A 14,131-nucleotide genomic window follows, 5' to 3' on the forward strand; every position below is an offset into this window, starting at 1 on the left:
TCCCATGATTTTTGACATGTCATTGTATATCTCTAAGCCTGAGCTGGGTTAAAAGCACAGTGATTAACAAGTGTGGGGCAGGTGTATAATGGCTTTTATTAACCATGTCAAAGGTCAAGAGATGAAGTGTAATTATACATCCAACATTTAGACCACTCCACACCGATACTTCACACCATACTTGTTCAAAAATAGGAAAATAGTCTGTTCCAGATCGAGGTTCAGTTCTCATAGGTCACAACCAATTATCCTGTCTAGTTTCATCTTATCTAATGTAACGGTACATACTCTACAGATAAAATATACCTGTGTGAAGCTGAACAGAGGCATTAAGAACATAAGCAGACTTCAGACTGGGGAGCAATAAGTCAGTCCTGCTGTTTGACTTAAGCTAGCTATGACTCAAGATTATGAGAAATCCTGCTGTGTGAAATACCATCCAGAGAGCCAGTTTCAGAAAAGATAATACAGTAAGGGCCGGTTTCCGGGACAGGGATTATGCCTAGTCATGAACTACCTTAGTCTTTCAATGGAAAATCTCCTCCATTCAAAATGCTGTTTAGTCCAGGAATAGGTGGAGTACCCAGACGTTTGTGAAACAGAGCCATATTCACTAGTAGTCTCCTGTAAGTGAAAATGCAGATCACTATATAAAGAACTAATAGTAAATTAGTGCACTATATAGTAAATAAGTATGCAGAGAATGTAGAGACTGTTTAGTTAAAAGATATTTTCCCTTTAGTAAAAAGAGCCAAACAAATGAATTATGCTTAGTTTATATTGTAAATTATACCACAGTTAGTTCCGACCCTGCAAAGTGATTGGCTGAGAGGTGTTGTTATCAGCCGGTATTGCACTGTAACCGAAGCTCTCCATGTATTACTCCGCCACATACAGGTAAACTAGCAACGATGCAGCACTTACAAGCCAAACAGCACAGCTACAAACAGAGCAGCAATGGAACTATTTTAACTCATGAAATATTTACAACCAAACAGATCCTCTTTAACTCAAAATCTTTCATCAAACAGCGATAATGGAAATGTGGTATGATTGCAATACTAAGACACAGTTTTGTACACTTGTCTGGTAAACTGGCATGTATTCTGCTGTCCTAAATGTCCTACTGTAGCATATACTTACAGGTACAGTGTCCTAAAGTATAGTGCAGGTAGGATGTTCTGATAGTCTTAAAGGCATGATAAAAAAATGTTCTTAGCATTAAAACAATATATTGGATTCTCGGATAATATGAATTACTTATCAGATATAGCTAGTAGTATTTATTAAGATAATAAATTGGTAGCACAAATTCTCAAAAATACTCCCAATTCTAAACAGTACACATGAAGAATAGCCAAAACTACTAATCTAAACAAAGAACAGAAGTTATAAAGATTAAATATGCTGAATCAATGTTCAGTTTCCCATGCATTAAAACTATTTAGCTTTACTTACATACAAATACTTCTGTATTTCTTGTTTGTATTCTATTCTACTATGTTCTTTCAGTGTTAAAGAGGGAAATTTAAAAAATTATATATACAATAATTACAATAATTATTATTATTTGTGGGAAGCAGTGTTCGCCTGATTTGTGAGCATTGTGAGTGTAGAAAGACCTCAGCCATTCAAAACCTTCAAAAGAATGTTGATCCAAAAAGAAGAATGTTGAATGTTGATTTTTATCATCAACTTTAAATTATATAATGTGACCAAAAAAATCAACATTTGCCACTCTTGTACTATTTACTCTAAGGTATTCCACCTCAAAGTATGAGCCAAACATACTATTATATTATATTAAATATAAGGCAATAATACTTAATTGTACTCTTCTTAAATATATTTTTATCAAAATATTAAGTACAAGTATATGTCAAATATACTTACACTTTTCTGTATACTTGTCAGTATAAGCCAAGTATACTTTAGTATAATAATGTTAAGTAAGTAACATTTTTTAAGGGCAGACAATAAAAAAATAATTAATTAATCATTAAACACTATTAAAATAATAATAAAATGAAAAGCAAAGTGTAATAATAAGTTAGCCCTATAAAAAAAGGTTTATTGTCAATAAAGTCTAGATTCACACACCAAGTAACAAAGAACAAAAAGACCCTCAGACCAGTATCAGACTGGTAGAAATGTGGCCAGACACTGCCTGATGGGTTACTCTACACCGCACGTGAGACAACAAAGCCAGTGACATCGCGATACTTCCGTTTACGTTTCCAATGGCAACGCAGAGCGGCTGGTTGCTGAAAGGAGCCTCGTAAACAGAGCAAAGCCTCTCCCGTGTCTTTCTGCGTCTATAGGGGATTAGAAACGACAGGTTAATTTAATAAAGCTCTGATTTTAAATGTATAATTGAAATAAAATGAATTCCTCTGAGGTTAATGTGGAAAAAAGGGCGGCTGGTAGAAGTTTACTGCATAACTGGCTAGAAGAGGTGAGTCTCAGAGATCTGCTAACTTTAACCGACTGAGTCTGTGCTGAATTAAAACACAGGATAACTAACTAACTAACTAAATGAGTCTGTGCTGAATTAAAACACAGGATAACTAACTAACTAACTAAATGAGTCTGTGCTGAATTAAAACACAGGCTAACTAACTAACTAAAGGCGTCTGTGCTGAATTAAAACACAGGATAACTAACTAACTAAATGATTCTGTGCTGAATTAAAACACAGGATAACTAACTAACTGACGAACTAACCAGCTATCTATCTAACTAACTAAATGAGTCTGTGCTGAATTAAAACACAGGATAACTAACTAACTAACTGACGAACTAACTAGCTATCTATCTATCTAACTAACTAAATGAGTCTGTGCTGAATTAAAACACAGGCTAACTAACTAACTAACTAACTGACTAACTAAATGAGTCTGTGTTGAATTAAAACACAGGATAACTAACTAACTAACTAACTAACTAAATTAATCTGTGTTGAATTAAAACACAGGATAACTAACTAACTGACTAACTAACTAGCTAGCTAGCTATCTAACTAAATGAGTCTGTGCTGGAAATTAAAACACAGGATAACTAACTAACTAAATTAATCTGTGTTGAATTAAAACACAGGATAACTAACTAACTGACTAACTAACTAGCTAGCTAGCTATCTAACTAAATGAGTCTGTGCTGAGAATTAAAACACATGATAACTAACTAACTAACTAACTAACTGATTAACTAAATGAGTCTGTGTTGAATTAAAACACATGATAACTAACTAACTAACTAAATTATTCTGTGCTGAATTAAAACACAGGATAACTAACTAACTAACTAACTAGCTAGCTAGCTATCTAACTAACTAAATGAGTGTGCTGAGAATTAAAACACAAGATAACTAACTAACTGACTAACTAACTAGCTAGCTAGCTATCTAACTAACTGAGTGTGCTGAGAATTAAAACACAAGATAACTAACTAACTGACTAACTAACTAACTAACTAAATGATTCTGTGCTAATTTAAAAACACAGGATAACTAACTAACTAACTTACTAACTAACTTAATTATTCTGTGCTAATTTAAAACACAGGATAACTAACTGACTAACTAACTAGCTAGCTAGCTAGCTATCTAACTAACTAACTAAATGAGTCTGTGCTGAGAATTAAAACACAGGATAACTAACTAACTAACTAACTAACTAAATAACTAACTAACTAGCTAGCTTACTAACTAACTGAAAAAGGGCAAAAAATAATTTGATTTCCAGCATTTTATTTAATAAACCAAACTCTTTGTACTCTTTGTAAGTCTTTGTACTAATGTTGTAATTGTATAAGGAACACACAACCTACCATTATTAAACATATTAGCGTTTACAAGAAGAATTAACCCAGCTGGCACACAACAGACTTTCAATGTTAAATTGTGGTTTAAATATGGTTTAAGTAATGTCTGTTGTTATTTCAGTATTGAAATGTTTAATGTTAAATGGTTGTGTAAAGGTTGAAATTTTAATGTTGTATCAACACTATGTCCTCAACCATCTGCCTTTTGAATTAACATTTTACATTTCATCACCATACAATTTCAAAAAGTGGTTAGATGTAGTTCTTTATACTCAGCTTTACTACAGTGATGTAAATTTATTGTTAACACTCTGTTAACCACATGATTTTTTATTTTTAGCTATTTGTAGTCATTGCTTTTTGTTTGTAGTTGTACAGTTTCTACTTCTCGTAGAAGTAGATAGTATATTCAGAGAGAGAGAAGACAAATAAAATTGTTAATTTTTCATCATGGCATAGATTTTTTTCCTCTTCCATACATCATCATTTGATCATCTTGAATGTGAGCTATGGTTTATGAAAGGTTGAACGTATGATGTTGAAACAGCGTTGCCATATTAACCGATCACTTTTCAAAATCAACACCAATCCAACATAAATTCAACCATAAAATGAACGTTGATTTAAAGTTGATTCAACTTTTAAATGCCAGCTTGGAACCCAACTCTTTCCATAATGCCATAATATGGATTAGAACATTACTCAAATAGGGCTATTCACTGTACACCAACTCTACCTCTACACAACTTTACAACTGATGCTCTCAAACACATTGAGAGGCAAGAAATGCAAGTAATTAACTCTTAACAAGTGAGTTCAGCACAGCGTTTTAGCAGGATTACTGCAGATGCATGACTATGATCAGTGGAACAAATGGAATAAACACAGTGGAATAAACACAAGCTGATGTAACTAATCTCTTTGTATACCTCTCTTATGCACTTAAGAGGGCAACTGAATTGCTGGACAGTAGTGACTCCAGATCCCACATTAACAGACATGGACACAGAGGCATCCTCACTCTGGACATGACCTCCAAAACACAGGATGAAACTACAGTAAAAGCTACCTTCACTGCACCTAAAGGCCCAGGGATTCGACAGAAAGGTATGTGCAATATTCTTTACTTTTTGTAATTGTGTTTTTTTATTGAAAATATAATGTATGTGTTTTTCTGTACACATCTCAACACGACACGCTAACAGCTTCTTTCCCAGAGCTGTAGCACTCCTTAACCACAGTGGACACCTCTGAGTCTCCAAACATCTCACTCACTGAACTGTATTCACAACTGACTGGATTTACAATCTGCTCACTTGCACTTTGCTTATTTGCACAGCTATACAGATGTTCCTCTGTAACTTCCTAAGCAATATTTAATATAAACCTACCTCAGAAACATTTGGTTCTAATAATATATTCATATGTGTACAGTACAGATTTTATTTTATTTTATTTAGCTCTTAGCTCTTCAGTGCTCTTTATTTCTGTAGAACTTTTAACTCTATTCTTATATTCTTATATTCTGCTACCCACTGCGCCACCGTGCCGCCCGCGAAATAAAGGGATTCTGATAAAGTGATTCTGATCTCAATTCACTAAATTCCTCAACAGATCAGCTGTTATACACAGCATATGTGGTCAAAAGTATTGAGGCACCTGCTCATTCATTGTTTCGTTCAAAATCAAGGGTATTACAGGAGTTTATCCTGCTTATGTTGGAGTAACTATCAAGATCATGAAGCATTGCTGTGAGGATTTGATTGTATTCAGTGATAACTAAAAGCATTATGAGGTCAGGATGTTGGAGGACCAACCTTCCACCTCACTCCTAACTCCCCAACACATTCCTGAAGTATTGAAATGTTGGAGGGAGCATCTTTAATCCAGAGAACATGGTTCCATGGCTCCACAGCTCAATACTAGGGGCTTTATAGCCCTTTAACCTACACGTGACATTAGTCATGGTGCCAATAGGCTCATGTTTCCTTCAGGAAATCCTATTCAATTGGCAGTATGTCTCTACAAAGACTATTGTATTTGTATTTATATTTGCACATCTATCTGTCAGCAACTGGAGTAACTTAGCTTAGCTGAATGCAATTATTAGAAAGGTACCAAACAACATTTATTTACAGGATATTTTTTTTTTCATATAAATTAATTGAGATCTTTTTTACACAAAAAACCTGCAAGAAAATAGAGACTTTGACAGACACAAAATTCTTGCCAAACATTGCAATCAACTGCATTCGAGGTGGGGGGTTGTGGATTGTGGATCTTCAAAGCAAAAGAGTCTTAAAGAATGATTTTTGGTGGCTGTTTCACACTGTTGAAAACATTGTTATTGTCTGTACACCCAGGTTCAGTATTTTCTTTAAAAAAAAAACAAGCTTTATTTGTTTAACAAGAATTCAGAGGATCACAGGAAACCGGGCTTTGAGTTGCCTGCTGTAACAATCCCTCCGGCTCATCAATGACACTGTGTCTTTCATCCTAGGATTACGGGCTGAGCTGTTGGAGAAGAGCCTCATCAAAATGATAAGGTAACAATCTGAACACGAATCTGAGTGAACTCTGGGTTTTAAGCCGAAACAACACTGTCTGAAGCACCGACGACACTAGCATCCTCCCACACTTCCTGCTAGAACAGAGAGAACACAGGAAAAAGTGGGAAGACGCTGATGCATTTCATGCATTTCATAGTTCAATTAAAAGTTTTTAGTTAGTTTTTATCTTGGCATTTCTCATTTGTTGCTATAAGGATCACAGGATACATCCTTGACAACTGGCCTCTGCTTTGGTGGAGGAAAAGACACATAATACTCATCAACTTAAAATGAGACAACCACAGACCTGGATATGAACCTTAAATTAAGGCTCACATCTACAAAACTAAGACTCTAATAAAGAAAAAAACTCCCTTTTTTTCAGATAGAGCATTTGTACAACACTCATTGTTACAAAGCAGCTTTTTATATTTTAGGTTCATAACCTCTAAATAAAGAAGCCGATGGAAAAAACACTTAGATTAACAAAAACTATGAATATTTCTAAATCCTTTAGACAAACCCATCAAAAAGCCCATCAGAAAACTGTCCTGAAGAACCTTCACCTATATTTATAAACCCTCTCAGCAAGATCTGATTTTATTAGATAATATAATTTTAAAAATAATCATTTAAAGCCACAAGCTGGCCTCAGATTAGCATTTATACAGCGTTTTTTTTTTTTTTTTTTTTTGGATTATGCACCAGTTATAGTGATTTCTGCTGTTTGAGTGGTAACAAAGAAACTGATGGATTGGATGTGCCCCCCACATTAAAACTCTTGAAAAAGAATAGTTAATATTTCTGCTTCGTTTTGATGAAGTCAGAGCAGCAAATTCAGCTTATACTGAATTAAACTGAATCTGAGATATACAGTGTATGAAGGAACCCATAGATGTCAGCTCCTAGATAGGGAGGTTGGAACTCCATGTGCTTCTTTTGTGTTTGTTTGTCTGTTTGTTTATAGAAAAAATAACCTGTCCAGTTTCATAATGTTAATGTTTCGTGTCTAGACTAGATTAAAATGCTACTTGTGTCCAGATATTTTTGAAAATAAGATTTTTGACTGTTTTGTGGCCTTTTGTCCACACAAAAATTACATTTTCAGTTACTGAAACCAGAAAAGACTCTTGAAAAGTTGTCTCCCCTCTCTTTTCAAACAATCATATACATGGCCTGTTCCAAACTAGTAAACAAATATATAATCCTCTGTTTAGATTCAGCATCCACAATTGTTTAGCATATTACACTATTTAGAAAATAGTGTGTAACTTGGGGTTAAACCTCTGTGTGTTGAAGTCTCTCCTAATGAGGTACTATCTCACAATACAGGGTATGTGTACAGGACCTCTGTTAACTTACAGATTGTTTGATTATGTAAGAAAATACTGTATTTTAAAACCTTTAAGACAGAAAAAAACAGAACAATGTAGACCTAAGGCCAAAAGGGCGGTTATAAAATAAATGTTATTGTACTAAATTTACATAAGTAAATAACTAGGGTATTATTCTTTGTGGTCTGTGTTTGTAAGCTACAAATGCAGTACATAAAAACTAAGGGGAAAACACTAGAGTATTCCCTTCATTTGGACCCTTTTGCACTGTCCTCCTGTTATTATGCAATCGTGGCTCATGTCAGTGCTGAAAGTCATGTCGACCAGTTCTGGTCTCGGGTGGTTCTCAATATGCCCAAGAGATAGAGACTATGAGTAAATGCTCGCCCGGAATGTCTGTACTTTATACAGTCTGTTCTTCTACCTCCATCTGTTAGATGCCCCGGCTGTTCAGCAGGACAGGTCATGTCTCATCATTTTCTGTGAAGGAAATCCATATTTTTTCATTTCTTGTTGCTATTTCATCAAAGACGAGCCCATAGGTTCAGTGTGTGCTTATCTTAATTAGATGTTCAAACACTGGAGTTCCAAATATGTTTTTCCATGTTTGTAGCAAAAATAAACGAAAACCCATCCAATAGGTAGTTCTAATTCAGAGATATAGTAATAGAGGCCATTGAGCATTTGCTGATTTGAAATTGAATCTAAAATAAGAGACATGCCTGAAAAAAAGCTTTTGGATACTGGAGCAATTATAAGTAGTTTAAATTATTTTTATTTTTATTTAATTAGATTTCCACTCGTCCAAGTGCAGTATAGATAGTTATTTTATCATTAGCATGTGCTCAGGTAAAACTGTGATGGAAATGTCATTGGAATTGAAAGGAGGCATCTTGGGAGGCATCTTATTTATGTTGACATTTTTTTACATAATGTTCAAAGGTTATGAACCAAATCTGTGTTCATGTGTGTGTGTGTGTGTGTGTGTCTGCCTGTGTGGGTTTATGGCCTAATATATCCTACAAATTAAGCCCTATCCGGATGGGATTAGTTTCTCAGGGGGTCCTGGGGTAATTTTCTCTATTTTTTGGGTGTGTCCTCTGTGAATTTATTCTCGTCTGGAACGACCATGTCTGTGTTTTTTTTCTCAGACGTTCTTTGAGAAAATTACAGGCTGAATTACCTACTGTTTTTCACTGAACTCCATACATGTGGTAATTTTAGTCTCGTCCAGATCCACATCTTGGAGTTTTGTCTTCTCGCATTTAATAAAATAGTTATTTGTCCACTTCTACGGACCATAATTACACTTTGGGCATTCCACAGAGAGCCACATAAACACAACAGCGAGTGGAAATGGAGGAGCTACTGAACGCAATGTCATGTGATCGAGAAAGCCAAGAACTCACTGGTTCTCCTGTTTTTTTTATTATTGCAGTCCAGAGGCAAGAGTTTTATCGCTGTGAAATGTAAAAATTTTTTCACAGTTGTCCCCTGAGAAACTAATCTCGTCCAGATAGGGCTTTAGTGTTATTTTAGATCAAAATAATGCAAAACAGAAAGAAATAATTGTTTCTTGGATATGAGCTACACAAAGGTTCTACTGCAGTTTTAAGTAGTAGGGCTACTCTTTGAGTTCTTATCCAAGGCTTTTCAGCAAAACATTTTCTTTTAACACCCAGCCATGATGTACACAGATGAGATATACAGGTATTCCTGAAGAAAGAAAATGGCCCACTGTACATTTTCCCCTACAGTGTGTAAATGGCCATGAGGTAACATACGTCAGAATGTTTATGGCTATTTATCAGATGAAAGACAAGAGTAATGAATAAATCTGAATTACTTCAGTAATGCTCTTAAAGCTTCTGAGGCCAGGCTGCGTAGTTCACCTGTGGTGGTGGAGGTTCTGCAGAGCACTGCTGCTGTTGTTGCTTAGAAACAGGGAGAAACTCACAGAAGCAGCATTTTAAATGCACTGATTATACTGTGTTCATAACGCAGCATACTAAACGCTTTATATTTACCTTAGTGTCATAATTTTTATTTTTTTTTTTATAAATTTTTCTCAATTAAATTTGGAGTTGTCTTTTTGAGTTTGCCTCTCTTAAATTTGCTGCTGTCTTTTTTTATTTGCTAGTGTGGTCTTTAGTTTATTACTGTACTTTTTGATGTTACAGAGTAAAACATGCTATTAATCTACAGTATTAACTAATTAACACACATATATGTATATATATATATATATATATATATATATATATATATATATATATATATATATATATATATATATATATATATATATATATATAGCAAAAATAAATAAAACACATCCAATAAGTAGTTCTAATACAGAGCTAATAGAGTCCACAATAATGCTTTACTATATATATATATATCGAAAGCTTTTGAAAACACGAGCAGTAATCTACAGTATTAACTAATTAATACAAACTAATTACATTTATCCCACCTAGAAATACAATTCTTAAACAATTCCATTTTGCAGATAATTAGGTAAGGGTTCCAAAAATACATAATTTGCATATTTGTTTACTGCCCATTGGCCCAAAAGCATGGATTAGTTAAATGCCTGAACATGGTTGTCTATTTTAATAAGATGTTCACAACAGATAAAGCAGATTAAGATTATGATAATGAAAGATGATAGTGTCTGTATATAGTGTGATGTTTTGACACTGATAGTACTGTTCTGTGATCTGTTTTACAGTGAGCAGATACATGCCGAGCTCAATCCAGAGCCTCCAGCCCCAGAGCTGAACTCCGTAACCAGAGCCGACTTTACAGCCGGGGGATTCAAACCTGTCCGCCCAGCTCCATCCAAGGTCTGCCACTGCCTTCAGATTTCCTGTAGCATATACACTGCCTGTGCAACATTTTACAGAGACCTTTAATTTAAAGAGAGGTTTTGATTATTGTAAACTGTGGAAATAGAAGAAGGCAAGCCAGCCAGACTTTTGACAAGCAGTGTTTACTATTTTTTTTTTTTTACTATTTTATACCATTATAAAAGTGTATTAGCAAATAAATAACCTTTTATAAAGTGTCAGTGGAAAATTACATTGCGTGTTTGTTTTTTTTAGGAATGTGATTACAGAAGTGACCAAGCCATCACATACTGGAGTGAAAACCACCAGAAGATCCAGGTAAAGTGTACAGGTGTTGAGGTTACTTCTGTAGGTTTTGGCATTTGTGTTCTCTCATCAGTGGTCCAACTTGGCTTAATATTGTTGGGCGGTGGAGTGCTCATAACTTAGTAATGACATGTAAGATTTTTTGTTTTGTTTTTAAATGTACATATGCTAGAACTCAGAAGAAGTGTTTTATTTTACAGGGAGTGACAGCAGTCAGAACCACTCAAAGTCCATTTAAGAAGAACGCCAGCTTCAGCACACCAATCAGTGAACGCTTGGATGACCCCATGGACTTCACCCTATGAGAATTAATAGAAGGGAAACAAGTAATTGAACAATTTAACTACATTGTTTATACACATATTAACAGTGCTAATTATAGTAAAACATTTAAGGAAATAAAAAGAAAAAAAAGAAAAATTAAACTGAATGAAAACTGCCTCATAATAAGAAATGCCCTAATTGTGTAATCTTAAATGATATGATGTTGTATCCTTTTGTAATCTGCATCTTTTAAGGATTTGTTGAAAAAAAGTCCCCACCACCACCACTACCGCCTCCTTGTTTCTACAGGCATTGTTCGTCTTAACATCTCCACTGACCATAAAGAAGCACTTTGTAGCTCTGTAATTACAGACTGCAGCCGTTCTGATTCTCTGCATAACTTATTTTCTCCTTTTATACTGTTCTTTAATGGACAGAACTATTCTCAGTCCAGCAGTGATTCTGGGGTGTTTAAAAATAATCCACCAATCAACATACACCACCACCACCAACGTGCCATTGTCACACCAGTGCTGGGAATGACCTACCCACCATATTATACCTGCTCTGTGGGGTACTGACATTGAAGAACAGGGTAAAAAGAAGAGAATAAAGTATAAAGAGAAACAGATACAGGACTAAATACTGTAATTAAAGAACTACAGGGTGCTCGTTCTGTACAGGGGTTGGACAATGAAACTGAAACACCTGGTTTTAGACCACAATACTTTATTGTGGTGACAGACAGTTCTGGTGGAAACAGGAGAGTTGAGGTGCACATTGAATTCTGCCATGATTTGGGCAGCCGTGGTTTTATGTTTTTTGGATACAATCCGGCTTTCAGACAGCTTCCTCTTGCATCCACAGTTAATCCTGTTGGATGTGGTTCTTCCTTCTTGGTGGTATGCTGACATTACCCTGGATAACGTGGCTCTTGATGCATCACAAAGACTTGCTGTCTTGGTCACAGATGCGCCAGCAAGACGTGCACCAACATTTTGTCCTCTTTTGAACTCTGGTATGTCACACAATGTTGTGTGCATTGCAATATTTTGAGCAAAACTGTGCTCTTACCCTGCTAATTGAATCTTCACACTCTGCTCTTACTGGTGCAATGTGATATTAATGAAGATTGGCCACCAGGCTGGACCAATTTAGCCATGAAACCTCCCACACTAAAATAACAGGTGTTTCAGTTTCATTGTCCAACCCCTGTATATACTCAGTGGAGCTGATAAGATGGAAGGTGAATGTAGAAACTAGGAGGTGTTTTTAACATGTGCTGTGTATGAATAAATATTTTTTGGAATAAAATTAATCAGAGCAGCTCATGCTGTGCTGTAAGACCTCATGTCATAAAGCATTAAGATTGTTTAGTCTTTATATAGTTAGCTTTTTAAATGAGTAGGTACTCACAGTAAGTAAAGCGATCTGATTAACACAGTCTTATGGAGTGTGGTTTTGATGGCTTGGCTTGTGTGTTGATATCTTTTCTGTTTTGTCTGTGTGCAGCGTGCATCTCCCATAAATCACTTAGTCACTTAGGCTAGACTTTTAATGCTGGATCTACATTTACAGTTTCATAAACATGTTAAAACTGTTTTCCATTACAGGCTGCAAATGTTTATATGCCCTTGATAATTCTGTCTGTTTTAACTCACTTAAAAACCTTGTGGTTTAAAGCAAATCAAAACATAACAAACCCTTGGAAATGCTATATAACCAGGCTATTAAAAAATGTGGATTAAAAAAACATACGGTTCCACCATATATACTAAATAAACTATATAAAAAATATTTTAAATGGTAAGAGTTTCATTTTAATTTGTGTTTAACTTAAAATAAATGTAATACAGATCATTGAAATTATAATGTTTCTGTAATAAAGTTGCCCATATTTTTACTAAGTGGAACTGGTAGAGAAAACTCCATAAAAGGGAAGAATATTCACTAAAATACCAAAAAACGTGGGACAGAAATTAGAATGTGTGACTTTTACCAGAGTCACTTGTCTGTTCACAATCCTAGCCACCCACTGTGCTGTCCACTGTGGGTGGTAATGTCTTCCATAATGTATTCCCAGCAAACACATGACACTTGGCTGTGGATTGAGGAAAGTTAAATGCCCGCACAACTTCAGAAATTAAATGTATCTTCCATCTGGCGTACACCATCAGGCCACACTCTATCTCTAACTAATTCACATTGCCTTGCCATGAGCATGCTGGCCAGTGTTCAGCCTCACTCACATGAGAAAACCTTTAAAACTTTTCACAGCAGTTGTGGGGGTTCTGAAGTTGTTATCTGAAGTAAAACTTCAATTAGTTTACAGTACATACTGTTATCCTAAATAAATGTCCTATATTCTACCCCTATATCACTGTATATCTCTAAAATTTTAGAAACACAAAAACAAATGTTTTTTTTGCCAACAGTAAAAGGTTTTATTTGACCAAATTAAAGCTTTAGCGCTAGTTCTAGCAGGAAACTCGTATGCTTGTCACTTGTATCTCAACCAATCATCAGCTTCCACCTGTCTTGACCTCCTCCCCTTACATACCTTTCTCTGCTCACAGGTGCTGTGTTGTTTCCCATCTTTCCTCCCTACCACCTCCAGTTTGGTCTCGACAGCTGAAGGCCTTAACTAAAGACTTTTACATGTTTTGTATGTCAAGTTATTGTTATGTATCTCATTGTTAATAATACCAAAATTAAAGATGTTATTATTGCCACTTGCATCTAGAGTCTTCCTGGTAGAACTAAATAAAAAAAAATCTAATGATCAAGCATTTAAGTAATTCCTAAACAACTGCAGATTCTAAGATGATTAGGTCAAACAACCGTTAAAGCAGGAGGAAAGTTCTTGGGATGAGAGGAAATTATATGTATAAACTATGTATATATGTATATTCATATATGGGCTATTCCACTGAATTGGTGGCGTTTGCTTGTTGTAAACGTATTTTTTTAAAGCATGTTTAAAAGCAAGTCAACTAATTCCTTT

The 14,131-nt window shown here is 35.1% G+C and overlaps 1 protein-coding gene across 2 annotated transcripts; it reads left to right on the plus strand.

Annotated features, from left to right (window-relative positions):
• The first annotated feature begins 2,214 nt into the window (after positions 1 to 2,214).
• Positions 2,215 to 13,859, plus strand: spag8 (sperm associated antigen 8). 2 transcript variants are annotated; one of them, XM_007236665.4, is made up of 7 exons: positions 2,215 to 2,455; positions 4,770 to 4,929; positions 6,323 to 6,368; positions 10,440 to 10,554; positions 10,813 to 10,875; positions 11,064 to 11,189; positions 11,995 to 12,924. In XM_007236665.4, exons 1-6 carry the CDS (start codon positions 2,384 to 2,386, stop codon positions 11,166 to 11,168), a joined length of 561 nt encoding a protein of 186 aa, XP_007236727.3. In that variant the 5' UTR covers positions 2,215 to 2,383; the 3' UTR covers positions 11,169 to 11,189; positions 11,995 to 12,924. The 2 variants fall into 2 exon arrangements, with proteins under 2 accessions (XP_007236727.3, XP_015457771.3); XM_015602285.3 differs by lacking the exon at positions 11,995 to 12,924 and adding an exon at positions 13,704 to 13,859 and having other exon boundaries at positions 2,216 to 2,455.
• Positions 13,860 to 14,131: the final 272 nt, after the last annotated feature.

The sequence above is a fragment of the Astyanax mexicanus genome, chromosome 1 (assembly GCF_023375975.1).
Source record: "Astyanax mexicanus isolate ESR-SI-001 chromosome 1, AstMex3_surface, whole genome shotgun sequence".
Classification (NCBI taxonomy): Eukaryota; Metazoa; Chordata; class Actinopteri; order Characiformes; family Acestrorhamphidae; genus Astyanax; species Astyanax mexicanus.